Raw genomic sequence first — 26,706 nt, forward strand, 5'->3', positions numbered from 1 at the left:
TCTATTTTTTATTGTCATTTTTAACTGATTTTATACTACTACTAAAAGTAAAGCTTGTCACACCATAATTCCTTAATCACCCTTATAGCCTTCTTAAAAGACAGATTTTGTACATTTTAATCCTCACACATAGTAACTGATCTTAATGACTGCATATTTTAAATAGTTCATTTACCTCATTTTCAGATTCTGTAAGAATGCTTGATAACTACCATTTAGTTAAGATGCTTTTTGCTCTTTAAGTATCTCATTGTTGACACCTTAGTACACACCCACGTCATCTTAAAAAAAGGTGATGTGAGGAAATGTCTTCATTTGCTGTGAGTACTAGAGTACAGAAATTTAATTTCTCTGCAATACTTTTTCTTTTATAGCCAGCCAATTAATAGGCCCACCAGTTCTGTCATGGCTTCCCAATATAGGTAAAGCATATGTTTGTTTTTTAGCAGGTAATTCATTCTCTTATATATGGATTCTTTGTTCCTCAAATTCCCTCCTTGGCTTTCTAATTTTACTTCTTTCTATTGTTTCCAAGATTATTGGATTTGGGCTTTCCCAATGATACATTTTAGGCTCAAATAACTTAAATATTGAACCTTGACATTTAACTATATTGATCTTTTCTTTGCCTTCCTGTTTTCTTTTATTTGTTTAGGGATATTTGTTCTGAGACTTTTGTGCTAAGCTTAAGTACCCTCCACACTGAGACTAAAGATTTTCATCTCAACACTTTTGATTGAGGATATCTCTTATTTATTTCCTTTTTTTTTTTTTTAAAGTAGATTTACATGTCTTTGCTGATGACAGAATAATAATCTACTAGATTTTGTTATGAACTTTCCCCAAAAAGTCTGAATACTGTTGCATTATGTTCATGATTAATCAGCATTTTTTTAAAGTTGGTTTTGAGATGCGTCCTATTACTATGTGTTATTTTGATTGATGTGAAACTACAGCTTCCAACAAATAAACATTTCAAGTATCAAAAAGTAGTTTTCCAAAGCATAATTTAACCCCTCCATACATAGGTTAGTTAGGGCTGTTATACTGGACTTTGTTCTACTGTCGAGCTTCTCCTGTACAGTGTATTTAATGTGTTTTTCTTGATTTGTCAGATAATGTAAACCAGATGTGTATTTCTATTATTAAGGATTTACATTTTGTCTATGTATTAGCCTCTCCACAGTACAGCTTTCTCACCAAACTGTAAATAAGCACTTTTTAAATTTTTTTTCTCTTTTGTTTCATTTTTGCTCCCCAGTACATGTACACTATATATTCAACAGCCAGTGATGTGGCACAGCATATAGGTATTATTGGCATTCATTGGCATTACCTTCAAACATTTCTGACTTTTCTATGTGAAAAATACAGCAATTTCCTAATGAATGTATAGAAAATTATGATGCCAGTTTAAGCTATCAAACATGTACTGTGTGCTACAAATTTGACAGAAAAACTATTGTAGATATACTGTAAAATCATCGAACAAATAAAATATTCATTACTTGCACAGGTGGATTAAAATCAATAAATGCCATTTTGTTGTTATAAACTGTCTGATATAACAAACATCAGCCTTGCAGACGCATATATTCATATGCAGGCATAATTTTTTATCTGGCTTTTTCCAGTTAGGCACCTAAGTCTCTATTAGGTTTTAGAACCATAATTTTTAAAGATGTCAAGCTGATATGATTTCCAATAAATCATTAGAAATTGTTAATAATCATCCATACCTGAAAATAAGTATTAAAAACCAGCTCTGTTGAAGTTAAGACTAAAAACCACAGTGACATGTAGAGCAAGAGGTAAGCATTTCATTTATGATCATCACCTGGTAGTCAGTCATAGGTTTGAGGATCTAGTGCTAGTGATTCAGATTTTATCTTTCCTCTAAGTATTCCATGCATGTCATTGGTATCAATGGGATGTTGTAAGCTGCAAGATGTTTGGTAAAAAAAGGCAGATTTTACAAGCAAAGACTCCAGTTACTTGGATAGAGTGTTATATGGTTTTCCCCTTAATTCAGAGTCCCAAGTACTTGTTTTACAAACTGCAGAATGCCCTCAAATGTATTGACTTCATTGTGGAGTCAGAGTATTTATTGTGTAATGCTGAGTCATATTTAAAAAAAAAAAAAAAAAGGCGGGCATTCACTAGGCTGGAGGAAAAAGCGATGGAGACACTAGCCTCCTGAAAAAACACTCAAATTTGTCTTGGGTTTTGTGGCATTTAACATAAGTAAACCATGACAAACGTCGTCAGAAATACAGTACATAGTATATGCCACTGTAATAGTGAAACTTTTTTCCCGCTGGTGCTCTCCTGCTCTCTTGGGAAGGAGCCTGGAGTTAGGGCGCGTGCACGCCCTGGGGCAGGCAGACGCGGTACATGCCCCAGGTGCAGCAGTAGCTGTAGCACGCTAGAGGGAGCCATCACACAACGGCAATGACCCCCTCCACCCACCGACCCCCTCCACCCACCCACCCCCACCCCGATAGCAGAACTTGCCTAGAAAATCTCTGGATACCCTCTGGATACCCTGAGCCATCCTGAAGGTTTGGCATAGGCTACGGGATAAGGAGAGGAAAGCACATGACCACGGTACAACGAAACGAGGTCCCCTGCTAGCTCAGGGGCTTACTCTGGTGTTTGGTACATTTTTAGAGTTGTGCTGCTTTCACAGAGCACTCCACCGGGTAAGTGCCTCCGCCGATCCCGGCGGCTCCCGCCAGCCAGTCTGAAGCCCTCCCACAGCAAGCAAAGCCCAGTTTGTAAACATATCCGTTATTTCGTCTGTCTGTCGCTCTCGCACTGAAAGTTGGCACGTCTGAGAGTAGTGATTTTACGCTGCCGCTAATGTATGTATAGTTTATTTATATACCGCATTTTAACACAGTATTAGGTTTATAACGGTTACTAGCAGACTCGTTCTGCATGGCGAACTATCCGTTTCAAAGCTGCAAAGAGGTCTTCAGGACGAGAAGATGCGTCTAGAAAGAACACTTATTTGAATTCATAAATTTGGAAGACTTTCTCCAAGTCAAATTATATCTATGGACATCATAACTCAGAGAGGGCTGAAGGTTATCCTATTGAGCAAGGCGAAAGAGCACCTTCCTCAACCGAATCAATTTTAAGAGCTGCTCCTAAAATAATCGTCAGGATCGTCTTATAATTGCTCGAGTTGCTTCCTTTTTCCTCCTCTCTCTCTCTCGCTTTTCCCCCTAAATGATTCATGCTACTTACACGCTCGTCACTCACAGCTCACAAATGGCAGCTTCATTTCGGTACGCACGGGTCGAGACCGGCGCTCCGGCAATCCGAGCACGCACCTCTCCAGCCTCGGGCCTCCCCCCGCGCCCGCCGCCCCCGGCCGGCATCCCCCCTCCGCGCCGGCGGCGGGGGCGGGCGCCGCACCGGGAGGGGCGGCCAGGGGAGAGGAGGGGGTGGCGCTGCTGCGGCCCCGAGCCCCGCACCACCGGGCTGCCAACGCGCCCCCCTCCCCCGCACAGCGGCCCCCGGCCCCGCGGGTGGAACGGGGGGCGCCCCCGGGCTCAGGACCTGCCCCTCGGGGAGGGCGAGACCCGCTCGGGGCGGCACCCGCAGGGCCACGGGGGGGTTCCCCGTCCACACACACACGCACGCCACTGCCCCCGGGGCGGCGGGGCAGCGCGGCGGGTCCCTGCCCCGGGCGGCTGGGGGGACCCTGCCGCGGAGTCAAGTCCTCGCCCTCGCAGAGCTTTGGCGGAGTGCAGGGGCGTCGCGTCCCTCCTCTGCTCCCACCCGTCATCACGGAAGACTTGTTAATATGTCTTAAAAATAAATAACGGGGGGGAGGGGGGAGGGACGGGACGGGGACGGGGACGGACAATGAGAAATAAATAAGTAAATAAATAAGTAAATCTTGCGCGGCCGGGGGGGCTGGGGGCGCGGCGCTGCGGTGCGCGGCGACGAGACACCGCAACCCGCCCGCCCGCCCGAGCCCTTGGCGTGTTGCGCGTCTCCCACCGAACCGATCTAATCAATGACACCCAGCACCCGCCGCGGCCCCGCCCCCCCGCCCGCCTGCCTCCTCCCATTGGCGGGTCGGCGTCGGGGCCGGTCGCCGCCGCCACCGCCGATTGGCTGGCCGGGAATCCGTATCAATGTTTAAGCCGCGGCGTGAGGTGAATAGAGGCAGTCGGCGAGCGGCGCTGGGTGAGCGCAGCGCGGCGCGGCGGCCCCGCGAGTGCTGCAGTGAGGGAGGCGAGGCGGAGAGGAGAGGAGGAGGCGGGGGGGTGGGGGGTGGGGGGGGAGAGAGAGGCAGAGAGCGGCTCCAACTGTTGAATTTTCGCTGAATTCTCCACTTACCTGCGGGCGGCTGGTGAAATGGATCTGGTTTATCGGGGATCGGCGTTCGTTTCGCGTGCTGTCTGGCTAAGACTGGCGACCGTCTGTTTGCAAGGGGCCACCCATCAATGAGGCAGAGAAGAATATTTTTTTTTTCTTTTGAAAGCCTCTCTACCACAGGTTGCAGAATTTACTGTGTACTTTGGGTCCGGACTCAAATAAAGGAGAAAAAAAACAGTGCAGAACTGAGACTCGGAACTAAATCTGTGAGCTATATATTGGGAACCTATGTTTTTTTTGTTGGTGGTGTGTTTTTTTTTTTTCTTTTAATATGAAAGATCTCTGATTTATTTCACACATAACACTGAGGAAAGGTGGTTAAAAACACTCAGCAAAGCAGGAGACAGACGCGCCTCTGTGCCAGTGAGTGGATAACAGCCTTGTTTTCCTGATCCTCAGTCTCCTGGAGAAAGAGGTATAGTAAAAGTGTAGCTGGATCCGACATTCCTCCCCCTTCTTTTCCCCCCCCCCTCCCCTCTCCCCTCCCCAATATAAATCTGATTAAATTTTTTTTTTCCTGTCTATAGAGTGAGTCAGAGAAGCGTTAGGAAGAAGCTGCAACTAATGTCTGTGAAGGGAGGAACATGAGGCGATAGTGAATGTGATTTGTTCCGCTGGATCTGAATCATCCAGCAGATTAAAACACCTACATTTCTGGATGTGCCATTCACTTATTTCTGGTTGTTAACAGAACCTGAAATAAAATTTAGCTACCCTTCCCCGATATTTACCTATACACCGTATCGCTGGGAAAGGTGTATCAGAGAGGGGCAACGCCGTTGCCTCCGCTCTTCTCCCCTGTACCAAGATGCCTAGTGAGAGTGTTAAAGCTTGAAAGGACTGCAGAAAAAATGCATCGCACCAATCGCGGAACTGCGTAGGTTTTAATATAAGCGAATTAGTCGATTAAAAGATCTCCCACTTTATCTATCGCCAGGATTGTTTTTCCTCTTCTCCTCCCATCCCCTAAATGAAGAGGACTAGGCGGCAGTGTCATTGGAAGGAGATGCTGAATAGAAAGAAAAGAGGCACTTGATAGCGCAGCCCTGTGAATACAGAGACTGTTTCCCTTTTAGCGAGACACTGAGAGAGTGTGTGTGGTGGCTTTTCTTTCTCCCTCCCCCTCCCCTTTCTCTCTCTCTTTTTAAAAAAAAATCTGTGCGTCCAGCTATGGTTGCCTGTTGATTTCCTCTCGGCTGGAGAGAAAAGCAAACTGGAATTAAACTGCATCGAGAAAAGTGCAGCTCCTCAGACACGCATAGGCACACGGAGAGAAAGGATGTGGTGGTGGCGGCGGCTACTGGCCTGTCTTAAAGAAACCCAAGTGTGCATCTGATTGAGCACAGCCTATGATTTCTCTCAAAATACGTATTTACTGCTAACGATGACGGTCAGCTGGTGGGTTTCTTAATTTTTTCCCCACAAAAGGGGCGAGTGGGAGACTGGTAGTAGAGGGAGAGAAAGGAAACTACAAATCGGGACACTAGTTTTTGCCGTGGTTTTTTTGTGGTGTTTTTTTTTTTTGGGTTTTTTTTTTTTTTTTGGTGTGTGTGTTGTGTTTTCTCCTCTTGCCCTGCAGTCCTCGTTCCCTCGCCTTCTGAATCGCGAAGGAAACAGTGAGGGTGTACGAGGCGGGGGGGGGGGGGGGGGGGGGGGGGGGGAATACCGATGGCAGCTAGATGCAGCTCTCCGCCGCAAGCAATGCAAGATCAGATCTCTAAATGCAGCAAAACACTCCCTGAAAACCAACAACCCCGCGGTGCAATCAGCCGTTTCACTGCCTCTCACTGCACACGAAGAGGGTTTCAACAAGCTAAGACTTCCCCCCCCCCTTCTGTTTCTCCTACCCCCTCCACTCCATCAATCGCATCACAAGCGATGAGTAGCAAATAAGCTTTTCTGCCCCTGCTTAGAAACCTGTGGCCACCCCTCTTTCCTATGTATATATAAACACAGATATTTTTTTTTAAAAAAAATGTTTTTGATAGTTTTTAGAAAAACAACCACTGCCGCCGATTTTTTATTATTGTTGTTATTTTTATTATCCTTTGTACATCTGCGGGGATTCAAGGATCGGGAACTCTTCGCCTGGGCCGAAGAAGATCTTTTGCAAATTTCCTGATTTTTGAAATCCTCCCACTGCCGAAGTTGGACAGCCAAAGTAACTGCGAGGGGACTGCAAGCACAGCAAGCGCTTGCTGAAACACTGCTGAAGCTCCCCCGCCCCCCCTCCCCGATTGCTCCCTCCCTCTGAGCTACATGGTCTATTTGCTGCCTCTCATCCTGTGTCTCTGCAGATGCTTTAGAGCAACAGGTTCAGGAACTTAAAATATAGGGGTGGGGAGAGACAAGGTAAAAAAAAAAAAAAAAAAGAAAAAAAAAAAGAAAGAAGGGGTGGGGGGTAAGAAAAGAGAGCTGAAGGAGGAGGAGGAAGAACAAACCCAGCGCAGGAGGCAGAGAAGACGGGGACGACCCTGGTCGCCGCTGCAGCTGCTGCCACCCCCACCCCTGCTCGGGGATGTACCTTTCCATTTGTTGCTTCTTTCTCTGCTGGGCTCGCGCCCTGTCGCTGAAAAACCTGAATTACTCGGTGCCGGAGGAGCAGGGAGCGGGCACGGTCATCGGGAACATCGGCCGCGATGCGCGGCTGGCGGCGGGCGCGGCGGGCGGCGGGATGCTGCCCGCGGAGCGCGGAGTTCCCGGCGGCGGCGCCGGCGGCGGCCGCGGCCCCAAGTCCACATTCCGGGTGCTGGAGAACTCTGCCCCGCACCTCCTGGACGTGGACGGGGAGAGCGGGCTGCTCTACACCAAGCAGCGCATTGACCGAGAGGCGCTGTGCCGGCGCAGCGCCAAGTGCCAGCTGTCCCTCGAGGTGTTCGCCAACGACCAGGAGATCTGCATGATCAAGGTGGAGATCCAGGACCTGAACGACAACGCACCGGCCTTCCCCTCTGACCAAGTGGACATGGACATCTCGGAAAACGCTGCGCCAGGCACCCGCTTCCCCCTCACCAGTGCCCATGACCCAGATGCCGGCGACAACGGGCTGCGCACCTACCTGCTCACTCGTGATGACTACGGCCTCTTCTCCCTTGACGTGAAGTCCCGTGGTGATGGCACGAAGTTTCCAGAGCTGGTCATCCAGAAGCCATTAGACCGTGAGGAGCAGAGTCACCACACCCTGGTACTGACAGCACTGGACGGCGGTGACCCGCCTCGCTCCGGCACAGTGCAGATCAACGTGCGCCTCATTGACTCCAATGACAACAGCCCCATCTTTGAGGCAGCTTCCTACGTGGTAGAGCTACCAGAGAATGCACCACTGGGCACTGCCGTCATTGACCTTAATGCCACTGATGCTGACGAGGGTACCAATGGAGAGGTACTCTACTCCTTCAGTGGCTATGCACCCGAGCGTGTCCGCGACCTGTTTAGCATCGACCCGCAGAGTGGCCTCATCCGTGTCAAGGGCAACCTGGACTATGAGGAAAGTGGCCTCATTGAGATCGATGTCCAGGCTCGGGACCTGGGGCCCAATCCCATCCCTGCTCACTGCAAGGTCACTGTCCGCCTCATTGACCGCAACGACAACGCACCCACCATTGGCTTTGTCTCTGTTCGCCAGGGAGCACTGAGTGAGGCTGCCCCACCAGGCACTGTCATTGCCCTGGTGCGGGTCACTGACCGTGACTCAGGCAAGAACGGGCAGCTCCAGTGCCGGGTGCTTGGTGGTGGTGGTGGACCTGGAGCCGTCCCTTTCACCCTGGAGGAGAACTATGACAACTTCTACACCGTGGTCACCGACCGGCCCCTGGACCGCGAGGCACAGGATGAGTACAATGTGACCATCGTGGCACGTGATGGGGGCAACCCTCCACTCAACTCCACCAAGTCATTCTCTGTCCGGATCCTCGATGAGAATGACAACCCACCCCACTTCAGCAAGAACCTCTACGTGTTACAGGTGCCTGAGAACAACATCCCTGGAGAGTATCTGGGATCTGTCTTGGCCCAGGACCCCGACCTGGGCCAAAATGGGACAGTCTCTTACTCCATTCTGCCCGGGCATGTGGGAGATGTCTCCATCTACACCTATGTCTCCGTCAACCCCACCAATGGTGCTATCTATGCCCTAAGGAGCTTCAACTACGAGCAGACAAAGCACTTTGAGTTTCGTGTGCTGGCCAAAGACTCAGGTTCACCGCACCGTGAAAGCAATGCCACGGTGCGTGTCACTGTGCTCGATGTCAATGACAATGCGCCCCTCATTGTCCTGCCTGCTCTCATCAATGACACCGCCGAGCTGCAAGTGCCACGCAATGCTGGGGTGGGCTACCCCGTGGGCACCGTCCGTGCCCTGGACAGTGACTTTGGGGAGAGTGGGCGCCTCACGTATGAGATTGTGGAAGGCAATGAGGAGCACCTTTTTGAGATGGACCCCACTAGCGGTGAGATTCGCACCTTGCACCCCTACTGGGAGGAGCTCAGCCCTGTGGCTGAACTGGTGGTGAAAGTCAGTGACCATGGCAAGCCCAGCCTCTCTGCAGTGGCCAAGCTCATTGTCAGAGCGTTGGCGGGGCCCTTGCCTGAGGCTGGTGAGCCGCAGGTGAATGGAGAGCAGCATCGGCGACCACACTGGGACTTGTCACTGCCCCTGATCGTGACGTTGAGCACTGTCTCCATCATCTTGCTGGCTGCCATGATCACAATTGCTGTGAAGTGCAAGCGAGAGAACAAGGAAATCCGCACCTATAATTGTCGCATTGCCGAGTATAGCCACCCTCAGCTGGGAGGAGGGGGAGGCAGTGGCGGGGGAGGAGGAGGCAGTGGCAGTGGAGGGGGCAAGGGCAAGAAGAAGAAGATCAGCAAGAATGACATTATGCTGGTGCCCAGTGAGGGCGAGGACAGCCGGGGCCCCCTCAATGTCATGAACGTGGTGAGCAGCCCATCCCTGGCCACCTCACCCATGTACTTTGACTACCAGACCCGCCTGCCCCTCAGCTCTCCCAGGTCTGAGGTGATGTACCTGAAGCCCGCCTCCAACCACCTGACTGTACCCCAGGGACATGTGGGCTGCCACACCAGCTTCACAGGGCAAGGGACTAACGCCAGCGAGGCTCCCCCGAGCCGGATGTCCATAATTCAGGTAGGAGACTTTTAGAATACCCTGGACCTCACTTTAGACGCTGGTTTTACTTTACCTTTTGTCTGCAGTGAAATCTGCTGTAAAGCACCACTGAAGGGACCAACACAAGTCACTAAAGAGAGGTGGACTTAATGAAAGTGGAACCAGACCACGTCTGGTGGGTCTGGTTGTGCTGTCACACCAGTCTTGCCTCTGTGATTCCAAAGTAAATTCTCACTGAAACAGAGTTACGGCAGTGCTAGGGGTACATGTGAGAGTGCAGGCAGGCATTTAGTATGTTTGGGGCACACTGGGGTGTTTTCGCAGAAGGTCATCTGAGGTGGGCACTTCCACAGGTTTCCCTTTGCTTTGGTTTGGGGTGGAGAAGGGGGAGGGTGTTTCTGAAGCAGTCATATCATCTGCAGTAACTAGCAGGACATGGGAGAAACTCTACACGCTGAGGACATCTATTGCAACAGTGTATTATAGCCCTCCAATCCTGTATGTAAATATGAGCTATCTTTCCAAGATGTATGTTTTTTTTTATTATTATTATTTCCTTCTTTAGAATATATATAATATATTTTAATGCAAAACATTATCATTGGTGCCCCATTGCCTCCTCCTCTCCCCATAAAAGACCAAACCTGCAGTGCTGAAAATTCTGCTTAGTCAAATAGAAAGAAATTGTATGTGATGATTCCCTCCTACCCCCAAATGTTAACAAAACTTACATCCTGTCATAAAACAGCAAAACAACTAGTCAGATTTCCAGTAGCCTGAGTCAATATTGATGACTGCTTTATAGCGAAAGGCTTACATGCTCTGTCTCCTACCAAAACTTATTTAGAAATTACAGCTGGGCTGCATTCTGCTGCCAGTTATATCCACACTGTCCTCTACCAACTTTTGTGAATGTAAGAAATGGCAGAATTTGGACCATTGGATACAGGGTGCTGATCAAAGAATGACTTAATTTTTAGCAGGTAGTTTAAAGTCCAAACTCAGAAGATGTATTCCAGAGCAGTGAACTTGCAGAGTGAAGGTGAGGGCAGAATTTGGCTCCAGTTGATTGAATTTAAAGTTCTACTTCATGATTAATGCAGCTCAATGTTCAAATACTACAGGTATGTTCCAAAGTGATTTTTAACATTTGGATTGAAAGCAGGCTCTGGATAATGGCTATTAAATACATTTGAAATGTTTTATCCTGTGGTTCTCCTAATATGCTGTTCTGACTCATAAGGGAATGAGCTGAGTGTATCAGAAGTGACACAGACTCATTTTGTGTATGCAGCTTGTGGGAGAGAAGTTGCACTGTAGACACTTGATGTACCAAAAGAAAATTCATAATACCTTGGAGTTACCACACCCTGTGGTTTGTGAACGCAGAATGTTCTAGTCGCCAGCTGAATCTAATGTTTTAAACTAAATAGAAGTGGCCATCAGTAATTGGCAAGTTAAGCAAAATTCCAGTAACTGATGGCCTAGAAATTGAATATTTATAGCTGGGGGAGGGGGGGGGGGGGGGCAGGGAAGGAAACAAAAAAAGAAAAAAGCTGTCTGTACAAGGTCACTGTGAACTAATCCTCAACCCACTATTGAGTTGTGTCACAGAAACAATTTCCTTTTATGCCTATCATGAATTTGTGTTCCTCTCAATTACGTGAGTGGAGCAATACTTAAAATCTGAAATTGATTTTAACAAAAAGTGACACTTCAGGATAGAGTTTAGGTTAGGGCACAACTGGAGATAATTTGATTTATAATTCATGCTTTAAAAAATAAATAACTTTCAATGACACTTGTTTAAGTAATGTCAACTTTTTTACTGTAAAATGGAGTTGTCAGAATGCTAAAAAAACTCCACATTTTTTTTCCCCACTGACAAGTGTAATAGTTACTAAAAGACAGAAAATTATACTTTCCTACAACGATGTAATGTCTATATAAAGCAATTAATTCATGTGTTGATGCTACTGAGTAGTAAAGATTAAATTGTAGTGTAAAATCCCTATGGAAAATATGATTCCTTTTTTTACAGTGTTCACTGTATAATATCAATCATGATTTTTTTTTTTCTTCTGAGATCTATATAAAACTAAAAGAGGAATTTCCTCCCATAAAAAGGTGTGTTGTGGTTTCTCTAAGAGTTTTCATTATGACAACTGTGGGAAATGTTAACCATAACTCCTCATAGCACATACTGGTATATCTAATATTGTTTTTACTTTCCCTGAATATCTACACAGAATGTTTTGAATGTCGAGATGGTCCAGCCAGTAGATGAGGAAAAATTCATTTTTCCCTAATGAACAACCTGTTTGAACATACTTATTGATATTATATTTTTGTAGTTGTATTGACAAAACAAATACACAATATGAAACAGAGTGGTTGGTTTCTATTTAGGAAAGGCGCAGAAGTAAAGTAGCTAGATGGGAAAATCTGATCCTCTTCACTATAATTTTGCATTGCTAAAATCCATTTTGTATTCTCCATCTCCACATCCCTGGAGTAAATTTTATATAAGATTTGCATTTAGAATGTAGACACTACTTTGTGTCTGGTCCTGTACTTCTGCCTCATGTAAAATTCAAACTAAAGACTTAGGGAGAAATAGTAAAAGATCAGCCCACCTCTCTGGGTCTACTGTATCCATAATCACCCCAGGAAACCTGTGTCTGGAAAAGTAAATTGCACAGTTAGAAATCAAAAGTATAGCCAGTGGAAAAAAGATACAGAATTCAAACAGCTGCTTTATCATCTCCTTTCATTAGTCAGTTCAGAAAAGCAGTTTTCTTCATTACCTCAGTAAGGGAAAAGTAAACGATTGTGTAAGTGTTCTCTAGTGAATATTCGCTTTAGTTTTTCCAAATATATTACTGAACCACGAGAATCTCACGGTATGTAATTCGTACAATGGAACTGTATTTCTTCACTCGCATTTTCTTGGCAAGTATTCTCTAGCAGGAGGCTGTTATTAAAACTTTATGTTTATATATATATATATACATACGTATATATCTATGGATATATATACACATGCTAAATATTATATTATATTACTTGGTATATCCAATTGAGTATATTAATATTTAAAATCAAATAAATAATTTCTTTCTCAGTAAGATCCAAATTTTCTTACTCTTATTAGGAGTGCATAACAATTCTTTTGCTTTGCTTACTAGTAAGAGCTAGTAAAGTCAGTAGGCTTTATGGTTCCCTTATTTCTCATGAATAGTATTTTATTCTACAGATAGCCCAATTTATATCAATGAACACCTGTGGAGCAAAGCATCACTTAGTGACTATGGGTTTCTGACTGACCCAGAATGATCAGCAGTTAAATAAAATACTGCCTGAGTATGAGTGGTATAATGTTGCCTCTCTTTAAGTGACTTCTGTAATACGTTAGTCACACGGTTTAGCAACTTGTGTGTTTACTCACTACTTTGTAGCATCCAGCTATGTACCACGGTTGCGTGTGTTACTTATGTGAATCAATGAACTTCTTCAGTACCATGAAAGTTAAGTAGTTTAAACATGCATACATACATGTATGTATAAAATTTTGGATGAACATCCAAGGGTGCTGTATAGCTTCAGCTTTTCTTGGTGTATGAAACTTGCAAGTGCTTAGGGCCTCTTTGTGATCTGGTGTGCGCATGAGGTTCATGCCTATGAAGAGCAGTTTGGCAACATACTGGGAAGTTAAAACAGCTACACTTTAGCAAGTTTCACTGCTTTTAACTTCAGCAATCATATTCTAAACATACTTTAGATAGGCCAGTGCTGTACACTTACTATCACCAGATTCAAAATTCCATGTGACCTTTGAATCACTTAAGGTCTAAACTATTCATTTTTATTGGTGAGAAAAAAAGAGGAAAGCAGAAGCAAATGGAAACTTTACATGGCTGAAAGAAAATTTCTGTTCACTCTAGAGCTTAAAGACTACTGGGCAAATTCTGTTCATCTCATTCTGGTGAGTAAATCAAGCTGACCTACTTGCCTGACTAAGAGAAACAAAATTTAGATTTATTTTGAAGAGCAGACATTACAAAAAGAAATACCATGTACAAACATACACATATATGTTCATACCTCTCCTGTCAAAAAGTTCTAAGCTAATCAGTTCACTTTTTCCTGGGTGAGTAAGTCACAATTTCTTCTTGCAGGTTTACAATAGATAAAAAAATGGAGAGAGAAAGGGAAGCAAATAGTTTCTTTTAACAAGTAGGTTTTGGAAATAGGTTCCTCAAAGTGACATAACAGTAATGTACAAAACTACATACGCAAGTAGGGTTGATCATCCTAGGCACTATTTATTATTATACTTGTGGTGCAACTTGGAGAGGTTTGTAAGTATATCAGGAATGGCACAGGCATGAATAATGAAAACGGTGGTCACAGCATTTGCTAAACGACAGCTAAAAAAGAATGCCTGTGTTGCAAGAAGCGCTCAAGCTGGGAATCACTGTAGCTGCTGTACTAGGCAGTTCTGTAGCATTTTAAGATAAAGTACAGATCATTCTTAATACTTCAGGCACCTGATGTTTATGATGTGTCAACAGATTACTGTCAAGTCCCAGTGCAGCTTCATTGCCAGGTGTCTAGTAGTACCTAGGAAGATAGTCTTCATGGGAAATAGAAAACATAAGCTATATTAGTGCTGCTCTGCCTTTAGATATACTATCCCATGCTTTACTTTGAGAAACTTCAGCCCAGAAATTTCAAGATTGCAAAAAGAAGTGTGCAGTTGCTGCAGTATAAGGAGAAGCAGCCTTCACAGAAGTTGCATCCGTTCTCAGTGATTTAAATTCCTATATGAAAACAGAGGTATTTATTCTTTATTTTTATATCTTTTGCTGCAAATGAGGAATATTATTCTCTCTCACTAGAGCTAGTAGAAGTTAACATTTTGCACCAAGAGGTTGCCAGGTCATTTCTACACATTGGCAAGTTTATAGGTTCGTACTCTGTAATTCCCAAAATTTCACAGCTCCATATTCTAGGGCTGTATCTAAGGACACTAAATTGTCATCACATGAAACTTCAGAACTACCTGTCAAAGATACATTATGGTAGTTTTTGTAGTGTTTTACATGGTTAGGTGTCTTGCAAAATAACCTCAGTGAATGTTTGCATTGTGTAAATACAGTCTGTAGTTAGTATGATTTTGTGTTACATCGTGCTGTAGCTTTAGTTTTACTTATTCAGTTAAATCAGTGCCAGGGTTGGCTGTGTAAGAATTTCAGGACAGGATCTTTTCTATATTTTCATGAAGCATTGTTTACTTTTTTTTCAAGGTATGCTGCATAGTACAGTGACACAAAGTGTATGTATTTCAGGACCAGATCTGGCAACATACTGCTCACTATGGCATCTGCCCTGGCTGCTGAAATAGGCAGAGGAAGCAGAATTGGGCTCCTGTTCTGCATTACATCTGCTCTGGTCTTGATCTTGGGCTCCTTTCTGGCATTATTTATATCAATATTATTTCAAAAGGATCATTCCTGATATATAGGTCCATATAAAAAAAATAAAATATCTAAAGAACCAGAGCAAGATTATATGCTGTAATACAGAACAATAAACACAATAGAGAAAAAGACAATTAAGGAGTCTGAAGTAGAATATTGCTATCACGAGGAAGTACACGGTATTGCCAGAACAGGAATTCTAGTTAGCCAATAAATTAAGAATAATAGCGTCTCCACAGAACTTGCCGTTTTATAAAATCTAAGAGTTGAAGAAAGTTAGTGCAGTTAAAATAAAAGACATGAAGCAAGTCATGAGGATTTACTAGATCACAGCTCTTAATGGCTCTTAAAGTTGTCTGAGCTTTCCTCATCTTGGTGCTCCCTGTCAGTACCTAAGCTTAAATGGGAAAATCCATGCAAATTTTCCCTTAAATGGGAAAATCCACAAAATTACCAGTGAAACTTCAATGACTGATCCTTTGAGGAGTTACCTTTAAACAGTAGGTTTGGTCAGGTTTCTGTTATCCTCACCCAGGCTGATGAAAAGGCTTGTTCTTACATTTCAGTCAATAAAATATTTTTGACTTTGTCAATGATTTCAGTGGTTCAAGAGTAAATTGTGATTAAGACCCTTACAGAGTGCAGCTAAGAATAGTATGATTCGGTCATTTATTTTTAGATTTCAGGTTTTTGTGATCTTTTCTTACAGGTTCTTTACAAATAATTAAGGAGACTGGAAATAATTTAGAGGATATTATAACTGTGACGTGAACTGTAACATAGAATCATAAATCGTTTAAGTTGGAAAAGACCTTGAAGATCATCAGGTTCAACCATTAACTTAGCATAATCAGGTACAAAACTAAAATCAAAGACTCCATTGAACATTATTGATGAACATATATTTCCACATTTTCATATATTTTTGAAAGGGTGTATAATAGAGCATTATTCTTAAAATTCAGAAAATACTTTTACATGGAAAATTATCATTGGGTACTTGTAAAATATTCTCAAATGTCAGCTGGTATTAAGAAAGCATAGATACAACCTGGCTTCTCTAATGAGTCAAAAATGTAATTAAAAAAAAATAATTTCTTCGCAAGTCACAACATTGGGCTGTAAAACAGTTAGAATTTTGTTTTCAAATGAATTTTTTTTTCTTCTTTTTGTTCTTTTTCTCCTAGCATTTTTCCTTCCCAGGAAACATTACCATACTGGGTAATACCATACCCATATGTTTTTAAAGATTCTGCTTGATTTCACTTTCTTTTGTTATTTCTACAAAAGTTAAAATGCCTTGTCAAATTAGTTTTAGGTTTTGCTATGCAAGACACTCATTCTGCAAATAAAAAGTGTATGTATATGGGTTGTTTTCTTCAGAAAGAAAACATAATAGGATGCATGGCAGAGGTCTTGAGATACCTCTTCAAGACTGAGAAGTGCCTGCATGTATAAAGAAAAGGCATTTTGACACTAGTACTAGTATTTTCCAACAGGTAAGAATTTTCTGTGAAAAGAAGTTAAACAATGATTTGTTGACCGGAGCAGAAACACAGCTCTGTTTTTATCTTTAAAAGTATAGAAGCAATCCTTTGATGTCAAGAGGTCAGAGTAGAGCAGTTGGGACAAATTTTTGCAGCAGATAGCCTGAGAGCTTTATACTTTCAATTGTATCTCTACTTCAGCTGTAAGAAGAGAAGTAGTGAAATTAATGCTAAAGGGCTCAGAAATAAAGGAAACAAGTGAAACTCTCGGGGGACTGCAGGTTCTTACTTGAGTAGAAAAGAAAAAAACCAACAAAAAACAAAACAAAAAAAAAGAGAGAAGAAGAAAAAGGTACAAGGAAAAAAGTGACAAAATTATTTTTGGGGAAATGTTGCTTGAGTTTGTTTCATTTGTTATGTTTTTAAGGGGAGAAAAAAGAGAGTAACTAGTTGCTGCTTTCACTGATATAATAAGGTGGCATGGACTCTTGTGCAGCCTGCCGTAAATTTTAGCCAGGGTGCATTCTAAGCCCTGGTAATATATTTGTCATGGTCTTTTTAGTGCAACCTTTGTTTTTAAGTCTGATGTAGACATTTTTTTTTTTATTAACAAAAGAAGATACTGGATTATTTGCTATAAATCCTATGAGAAAGAAAAAAAATAAATTATTAAGCATTTTAGATTAAATACTCAGTATTAAGTAATACATTCAAGAACAAGCAAATGCATATGAATGTCCCTGTTAATTAGGATATTAGGCAGTGCTTTAAATAACCTCCTTGAGCAATCATATATTTTCTAGCTAAATCCCAAAGGCTGCTGGTACAATTCCTGCTTATTAAGGTCACATGAGAACCATCTCTTTCTTCTACTGAATTGCTTCTACTAGTTAGTGGTGTTACCTATACAGAAAGGATAGCAGAAGATCAATTAATCTCACTTGTTTGAGATGAGATGATGGTTCCTTTCTTTGTCTAGTGTCCTCAAGATTGAAGAGTCCATCTACATATAAAGATATAACTGCATAGTTTCAGACAATTTTTAGTGCTACTTGCACAGAGGGACAGCATAAAGATCAATTTGCATCTCACTTTTGTGCAGTGAGGGGATATATTCTCTTTCAGCCCTCAAGACAATCAGTCCCATGCTGATCTATTTTCAATTTAGTACACTATAAGTGATCTAGGCAAGTAAAATCCTTCTAATGAACAGTATTTTATTTTAGCCGTGGACCTTTCTACGGGCTTGGCGATGTATGTATCAGATCAGAGATCCTCTGGTTCCTAAAATGCTTTTACCCATAATAGAAAAGTTTCTAATCACATCCTGTTCCCTGCTGGGTGGTTGTGTGCAGCCGCCTCTGTGGCACGCCAAAGGAGGACTCTAAAGGGGAAAGGAAAAGTCTTGTTACAAGATAAAAATGCATAATTTGAGCTGTGTGGGTGGGACCTCTGAACAGTGCATTGTAAATTCTTGCAGTGATAGACATGCAAAATTAGTTTCAGGCGGTGTTTCAGACCATCTATTGATATATGTGTGACACGCTTGTATTTGTCTGTACTAGTTCCAGTGACACTATGATTACTGGTATTTGCAGTCCTTGCCCTGGAACACTTCCAGGCAGTTTTATTGTATTGAAATGGCTCTTACAGTTCATTGAGCATCCAGCATAACACTGCTGAATATGATTGGCGCGTTTGCATATATTTATTCAAAAAAGAATCAGGCAGTTAAACTGCATAATTATGGGAAAACGAATCATAACAATAAAAGACCATTTAAGTTAACAAGCTTTGTGATCAAAGGATAAATACAGGTTGGATAAATGAGACTCTAGATGTAACTAATCAACATAAATGGGCTTTGGTCTGATTAGAGGAAAGGAATATATTAAAATCATCTAAAGGTATTAAAAAATCTTTTTACTTCAGTACTTTTATAATGTCTAGTTCTATTTCATCACATTTTTAACATATCTACTCAATAAAATTAGCTGTGTTCAGTGATAAACTACTTTTACGTGGTTTTATTTCTTGATTAACAATGTTTACAGTACAAAGAAAGTCTAAACTAACACAAGTAAACAAAAGTAACATCAGAAGTTTTGGTTCTAGTTTGAATGAGTCGTGTCAAAAACCTTAAACATGTTTTAATGTCTTAATTTATTTTTTTTTAATGTTGCAATGTTTTTTTTATTGATTTTTAATTAAAGAAAAACATTAAAGGGAACATTTAAAGGACAGTTTCTTGTTTACTGTCTTTATCAGCAGAGAGCAGCCTTTGTAGTGTTTGAAAGCTGGTGCGTTAAAAATCAATTTCAAGTCTTCAAAGCTTTAAACTCTTGCTTGCTTTGTAGATATATACTGTTTTTAAAATCATTGGAAGCACACTTGACAATTGAATTAAAAACAAAAGGTATATAATGGCTTCATCAAAATTTGAAGGATTTTAATGTATTTTTAATAACAGCTAAAGGATTTTTTTTAATAGAGAGCAGACATGCGAATCACAATTTGTAGTTTTTAAATGCATAATTTGTTCCTAAAGACAGTTATATGTATTCTTTGATTAATATAATTTTATTTTAAACTTCTGATGGTGTTATTCTGTTGTTTTTAATGAATGCCATGATTCAAACACAGAACATGTCAGTCAGTCTCTTTACTTACTATATTTTTGTCTCGTTCTTTGCTGATTGCTAAGAAACCATTTATGGTTAAGCTTGTTTAGCTACAACTCAGTTTTAAAAAAGGTGAGCTGAAGTGGGCTAAACAAAGTTTCATTAATTCTTAATGAAAATATTTATATTCTATAAAATTTTAAAGGTGACAAAGTAAAGAACATTGTTTTAACAACGGACCTCAGAGTCAGCGCTTGGACTTTGCTCCTACACAGTATTAAGGAAAAGACTCTTTTTCCACAAATCTAGAGAGAGCACGTCATCATGTCCTTAATCAGTGCGTAAGCAATTTTGAGGCCTATGGAAACTTACTTATATATGTGCAATTACATTAGTATTATGTCTTTCAAGGCATGATCCTTAAAACACTTATTCAGTGAATATTTTAATTTAGATCAATAGAACCATTGACTAAATAGATCACTTACAGGAGTGGGGTTGCTGATGTGCATAAGCGTGTGCAGAATTCAGTCCAGAATCTGTTAGTCTGTGTTAGCTGAACTGCTCCCTGTTGCTTCTCTCCTCTGCTTTAAAAACACTGCAAAGCTGCAGAAGCTGTTCACTTATCCTCCAACTGCATTCTCTAGTACTCTATTGAGATAGTCCTCATGTCTGAATATTTGATATTTTTGCTTTTTTGCATAGACTTGCGTAATTTGATATGCGGATTTGAAGATCATAAAAACAATCCTGCTTTGATGATCATGAGCAAGATTATCCAGCCACAGCTGTAAAGTACCAAGTGTGCTCTTTTCTGATCTCTCTATTTCAGTGGATCAAATGACAATAAGAATATAGTGGAATTTAGAGTGCTTGGGAAATAATGAGTTTAGAAGCCATTTAGAAATGGCAGCCACAAAGCCTTAGAAACTATTTAGATTTCTGGACTGTACGTCAGATCACATAACTGTGTGTATGAATGCTTATGTGGAGATACATAGATAAAAGAGCAGCATGAACTCAAAAAAACCATCTAGCTGGATAAAAGGCATTGTTAACAACCAATGTGCATCTAGGTTTTTTTAGATATGGCGTATGATCTGTACATAGCTGTGTAACAGTGTTTTGGAAGATGCAGTCAATCTGCACCTTTTGCTGCAACCTAGAAAACATCAAGTTTAGAGACAAATGCTGTTGTCTTTTTTTTTTCCCCGAGGCAAGAGTATAGGTAAGGAAGGGCCTCATTTTCCAGTTCATGGTTGAAGTTACACGTCTTGAAGCTTTTTAGCCCACTATCAGACCAAGATTTAGCGTAATGATGAAAAGAAGGTATAAGTCATGTCACACATGAGAATAATCAGCTCTCAGTTGCTTCCATCAACTGCGTTAGGTATTAAAAGCACACGATAATTTGCATATCATAGCTCCGAGGCAAGGAATGTATCAGTTACCGCTGGGTGAAAAAGAGGGGCAAACAAAATGTTTTATGTTATTTCTTTTAATGAATAGTCTCCATTTTGTCTCAATCTGTAAATGCATGTTTTCTGTTTAAATCACCTGTAGCTTCTTTTCAGGCCTAACAGGATATAGTATTACAAGGGACTGAAGTAACTGGATACATTTATTTTATTATTTGTTCATTGGCCACCACGTATATGATCTTTCCCAACAGTATATGTCTCATTATCGCAACAACGTCACAGTAATGGAATAATAATTCCTTCAAGCATGAAATAACTCATTTTAAGTACTTTCCTGTGCTCATTTGTTTCAAACAGGCTTCCAGAAGTTTGAAGAAAACTTTAATTTCAGTTCATTTAAAGTATATGTAGACCACACACACTCTTTTCTTCATCCCCTGATACTGGCAAAGGAACCTTAGGAACAAGTAGCTGGATTTCCAGATTTTCACCTACTTGCTAGTCTACTTCACTTGAATTAAAGTAAATCAAGAGAAAGCTGTTTCTATTGGGCAAATGTAAGCTTCAGAAATTTTGGTTAACATTGGCAAAGATGTTTAGATAAAGATAAATTACTTGCAGTCATGCTGGTCTTGCTGATACCAGTGAAGGAAGAAATAGGCATTTGTGTTGAATAGTTGTGGGAGGAGAGGACTTCATTTAAAGGAAAGGTTTTGTCCTGATTTAAATTTTGAGCCATAGGTTTTCTATAGTATTTTATAATAAAGACAATTACATAGTAATTTGGGTTACAATGCATGCCCAGTTCCCCATCTCAAAACCCAATTTGTTACTACCTGTGGCTATTTCTATTAAAAAAGAAACATAATTACTATGAGTCTCAGCAGTCTAGGAGTAAATTTTTGCAATTACAATACCTCCCTTGGGCAGATGTGTGAAAATGGCAGATTAATTCCTGCCAGTATTTGTCTATTCCTTGCACATCCTTAAGATTGCTGGTAGCTTGTATTATCATTATATTGATTCTGTTTATTATGCTGTGGTTAAGGTTAAAGCAACAATCCTATTATAAACCTTTAGGAATAGGGCTCTATACCATTACCTTGTAAAGTCTCTGTGCTGAAGTTTGTTACACAAAGTCCTAGGAGTGAGATCTTAATTCTATTTTCATGGAAAGTGAATGAGTTGGCTCTTGATCTTAGCATATTTTAGAAGGGTATTTTGTATTTATTACTTTGTGCCTGAGAAGATTTAAACAAAAACAACAAAGGAAACCTAGTATAGTCATTCTTAGGAATTTATGGTGAAGCTAACAAAGTTGCATGTGAAGACCATATAGTAGTATTTAGAGTATAGTAAATAATTTGTTTTATTCCCAGTGGTACAGCAGCGTGCTTATTTAGAAAGAAGCACCAGTAAGTTAAGATGGCCCTGAGGTTATGTTAATGAATAACTTTCCATGGATATAATCTAGTTCATCTCCTAATGAGCTTTTCTACCTGAAAACAAGTTTTGAGGGCGTATGTGAAGAACTACATGCAAAGGCTCTGCTTTGGGAGATCACTCTCTGCAACCAAGCACCTAACTCCATGTTGAATTTCAGTGAAGTTAGAAGTTGATGTGGCTTCATGTTGGCTCATGATCCACCTGCAGGGAGCAGCATTAGTCTGTGTTACACGTTATCTAGTTTGAATATTCAGGAAGAGCAGTGTGAACAATCTTAACAAGTTATTTTTTTCCCCTTTGCACGAGTTTTTGTTTGGAATTCCTTGCACTGTACCTGTGGTATTTTCATTTCTTCCCATTTCGAGACAGGCTTACACACACACACACATACACACACTTCTGAATTCTGAAAAAGGCTTGGGGAGTTCTGTGAAGTGGGCATTATTTAATGAAGATTGCACTAATTTTTTTATTTGAAAGATCATGACTAAAAAAAAATAAAATCAAAATATATATGGATCCTTCAGTTGCCATTGCATGCACTCCAGTTTGAAAAAAGTGCTCACATGCTCAGTGAGCATTCTGCTAATAAGATAGAGAGGCAAATCCATAATTTAATCACTGTATTTTAACTAACCCCTCAGTCAAACATTATCATTCATGTTCAGTACCTATATCTATAGTGAAACTTGCAGCAGTGTCCTAGATGTTGACAAACCAACATTAGTTTGGAACAGAAAGAAGACTTCCTAATCCACAGCAAAATCTGATTTTGGAGTCTTGATATGGCAAGCTGTAATGAGAGGGGTAATCTAGAACATTTTTTTCACAGGCTTTTAAGAATTTACACGTCAAAGTCAGCCTTTAAATACCTAGAAGTTTATAGATTACCTGTGGTGATCCCTAGATAAGTGTGTGTTGTGTTCTAGACGGTGTGATCCTATCGAAAAAGAGAACAATTTTTTTTCTTGTTCTGAATCTAAGAGTCCTGTGTGAAGTCATTGCAGCAGGTTAACACTGAAGTGACAGAGTTGTGTCTGGATGCACAAAGTTCTACAGCAGGAAGGCCTTATTTTTTCTGTCCAAGCCCACTTGATGACCCCTACTATATTCATGGTGCATTTGATCAAACTTTCTTTTTTATGAGGTACCTCATCATAGACACATGACAGTTATGGCTTTAAAATATATTTAGGGATGGAAACTCTTGGTAAATTTTGTGCAATCCTAAATTACTTATGTCACAAATAATAAATCAACTCATCACCATTTTACAGTTGAAAATCTTGCACAGGCATGTGAAGCCATAAAGTCTGATGATCTACTATTCTGTCAGAAAGGCAGCCATTATTTCGGCAGCATATTTAGTAGTGTGCCTTTTTCTAGTGCTAAGAGGAAATAATTGTGCCAAGGTATTTGTGTGAAAGTAGGGCTTTGTATCCTGTCACAAAATGTTTATAGAATACCTTGTTGGGGATTTTTAACAAAATGTTGAAATAGAGTTGCATGACCTAAAAAAAAAAAAATGAATTGGAAAATAATGATATAAGTTTTATTATCTGTGAGTTTCTTCCCAATTCTTAAGGAATTTAAGGGAATCATTGCATTTCTGGGGAAGGATTACAGGAAGAGGAAGGGAATAAGTTTGCAGCTTTAAAGGAAAGGAGGGGATCTAAATTTACCTCTTTTCTGACTCCCATCTAGGAAGAAAGTGTCAGCGTTCCCCTTTCTGTGTGTTTTGTGTACAGGCAGTGTGGCTTCAGAACCAAGTCCTGCTTTGCCTTTGTTGCTAATTTTTTTCACTTTGTAGGGAAGAAACATAGAACTGGAGTCATGTGCCACATACAGTGTTTACTGCCTAGCTAATAACCTTTCCCTGTCAACTGCCACTGCAAATCTGTTTAAATTCTGTCCATAAAGACCATATGCTGGGATAAAGGAATATTACATTCAAGAGTTTATTCTCATTTTCTATCACTGTCATAATCTTCTTCCTGCTCCCTTGCAGCTTTCTTCGGTGTACGACATATGTATCTGTGGGAACGTAGCATACTATGTAAAGACTGGCTTATCCCGTAATTGAAGTAAGCAGACTGATCCAAAGGCTATTGAAACCAATTTGAAAACATCCATTGATTTCAGTGGACCTAAGGTCATGGCTTGTGGGAGTTTTATTGTTGCCTTTAGTGAGAGTATGGGCTGGACAGAAGAAAGTAAACATAGTAGATAGACGTTAACTTAACAGATCTAAAATATCCCTTGTCCTTGTTTCCCCTTACTAAATATTATGAGTACAAAACAGTTTGTTAGTGTTAAAAGGCCATAATCTGATCTTCTCCACCCTACAGAACTGCAGTGTTTATAAGCTTTTATCTGTTCAGAAAACATTTGTGATATGTTGCTCTTAAACACAGAAAAACAACAGCGATAAGAATAGAACAAATTCTACAACGCTTACTGGCTTCACTGGGAATTCCTGCTGAGTAAGAGCTTTCAGATATGTCTCAAAATTAAAAATAAAATGCTAGAAGCTCACAATTGCACTATCAAATGTATGTGCATGAAAAAAGGAAAGGTTGTTTTCATACAGAAGAAAAGGGTTCTAAACACAAGGAGAGGAAAAAAGATAGAAATTACAACAAATACTGTGATTAACTGCTTAAATTTCAAGGCACTATTTTTTTAAATTTCCCTCTAATTTTAATGCCTTATTTTCTAGATTTCATATTTAACATATAGATTGGAATGAAAATTCAAAACCCCCACAAATACTATCAAAGATACACTCCCAAATCTATTGTTATTTTGAGTTCATAGTATGATATTCTTAGAATAAGCTGGATATTGTGATAAGTGCAGATTTCATTCTAGTTAGCTAATTGTAGTTGAGTCTGTTATGCAGTAAACATAATATCTGCCAGGAATACTAAGGTAGACTCAACATAGTGGAAGCCATAAATAAAAGGTGCATTAAAGCATTTCAAATTCAATCATTAGGTTTCATTGCACCCATCTGCTACCAGAAAATATAACTGGCAACTTGATTCATTGACCTTTAACTGTCATTTTGGACCACGTTTTTTTAAATACATATTTTCAAGTTAGATCTAAAGAGTTAATTTGATAAGAGAATGCCCAGTACATTTTAATGCAATTACTTTTTTTTTTTTTTAAATATAATCAGGTTTAATGGTCTGTTGTATATTCTGCTAATCCAGTCAAAGTAGTTATTTAATATTGAATGTGGTTAAAAGCAACTAATGTTCAACTTCATTAAGGCTTCTATTAAGTAGAAGGCTTGCTGAACTTCTACTGTTTTTTTATGCACTAACTTCTACCTCTTATTAATTATTTCCAGGGGTTTCTGTTACACTAGAGTTATACTTACAAGCTTCAGTTCCACCAAGATTATACAGCACAGTACAAGGGCTACATAAGCATTGAAGTTGTGGAGAGCTTCATGTTTCATTCCTGAAATGTGTTTTATCTCTTTCCTTTAATTTTCTGGAGCAGATATTATCTTGTGCAGGTGGGGTGGAGTACATACATCTCTTAGCAGTTCTGTACGTGTGGCACACAAGGAGGCTGTCTTATAAAATGACAATGTTACTTAGAGCAAGCAGGAAACATAACATGATAAATAAGGATGATTTAATGTTTTCTCAGCAATGGTAAACAATTATTACTGTTCTGTCATCTGAACTTGATACGATGGAAAAAAGTGATTCCATGTGTTTCTTTACACAACAGGTTACAAGTCCTGAAATATTTATATAATATAGAGACAGATGTATGCAACCTAACCTTATAATCCTATTTCACAGCTTTCCCAAATACTGGGGAGCTCGACAAATAGGAAGCCGATTATATTGGCAGTATAACTCCATTAATAGGATTCAGATTTGCCTTATTGACAAGCCAGTACTGTTAATATGATCCAGTATATTAAATTGACAGAAAAACAGGAGCGATAGAATGTATCTGCAGCCTAAGTGACAGGGAAGCTCTTTCAAAAGGTTCTTAATGTGTTTTTTATTGACAGAGTAGCTTCAGTAAGTACATGTCATTGGTGAACAGTGTAAATATATTGGATGCAACTGTACTAGCAGATTCAGGTGAAGTAGTTATTGTTCTGTTTTCCCATACTTCCATCTTTACTTTGATATAAGTTGTATCAAGCTCTCTTGTAAGATCTTCACAAATACCTCTTAAAGCACCAGTCTAACTGCACTGCTCACAGGCATTTGGCAAGTTGTGAATGATTTTAAACATGTTCATCATTTTTAAATGAATAGAGGCAATACAGAGCAATGCAATAACGTGTCATGAATTTCGTTATGTTTATTTATCGACGCTGTGATAGCAGAAGCAGAGCTATTGTACTTTCAGCTCAAGCTCTTCATGTGGTGTGATGTTTGGCAGCTCTTCCTACATTTTGATCTTGCACCTTCTCCCAAAAGTAGTTAATCTTAAGAGCTCATATTACAATAACTTTGTCCTAGTCCCACTTAACAACCTGCCACATTCTTTTCCCAGACCATGCTAATTTCTTTAGACTCTTACATTTCATGTTTCTCCAGTGCAAAATAAAATGAGTCTCAGAAACCTGAAATCTTTGTGAAACAAACAGAAATTTGAGTTTGGTCCAGAAAAATCTTCTCGATTTCTTTTCAGTAGGATGATGTTTTCAGTTCAGCTGCCACACTTTTTCCTAGTCCCATCTTT

At 40.6% G+C, this 26,706-nt stretch overlaps 1 protein-coding gene and 1 long non-coding RNA gene across 6 annotated transcripts in view; one reads left to right on the forward strand and one right to left on the reverse strand.

The window, feature by feature from the left end:
- LOC308059126 overlaps positions 1–3,825 on the reverse strand; it is an 87,304-nt gene extending 83,479 nt beyond the window's left edge. The window contains exon 1 of the long non-coding RNA XR_013926140.1: positions 3,253–3,825. This is a non-coding gene — a long non-coding RNA (uncharacterized lncRNA). The remainder of the gene's footprint in view (positions 1–3,252) is intronic.
- Positions 3,826–3,883: 58 nt separating this feature from the next.
- The window catches only part of PCDH17 (protocadherin 17), a 93,327-nt gene continuing 70,504 nt past the window's right edge, over positions 3,884–26,706 (forward strand). For 3 of the 5 annotated variants that reach the window (XM_080375520.1, XM_080375519.1, XM_080375521.1), the window contains exon 1: positions 3,884–9,541. In XM_080375520.1, the coding sequence (XP_080231646.1) occupies positions 6,914–9,541 (2,628 nt within the window). In that variant the 5' untranslated portion in view covers positions 3,884–6,913. The remainder of the gene's footprint in view (positions 9,542–26,706) is intronic. The other 2 variants (XM_080375518.1, XM_080375517.1) reach the window with 2 other exon arrangements.

The sequence above is a fragment of the Falco punctatus genome (assembly GCF_963210335.1).
Source record: "Falco punctatus genome assembly, chromosome: 2".
Classification (NCBI taxonomy): Eukaryota; Metazoa; Chordata; class Aves; order Falconiformes; family Falconidae; genus Falco; species Falco punctatus.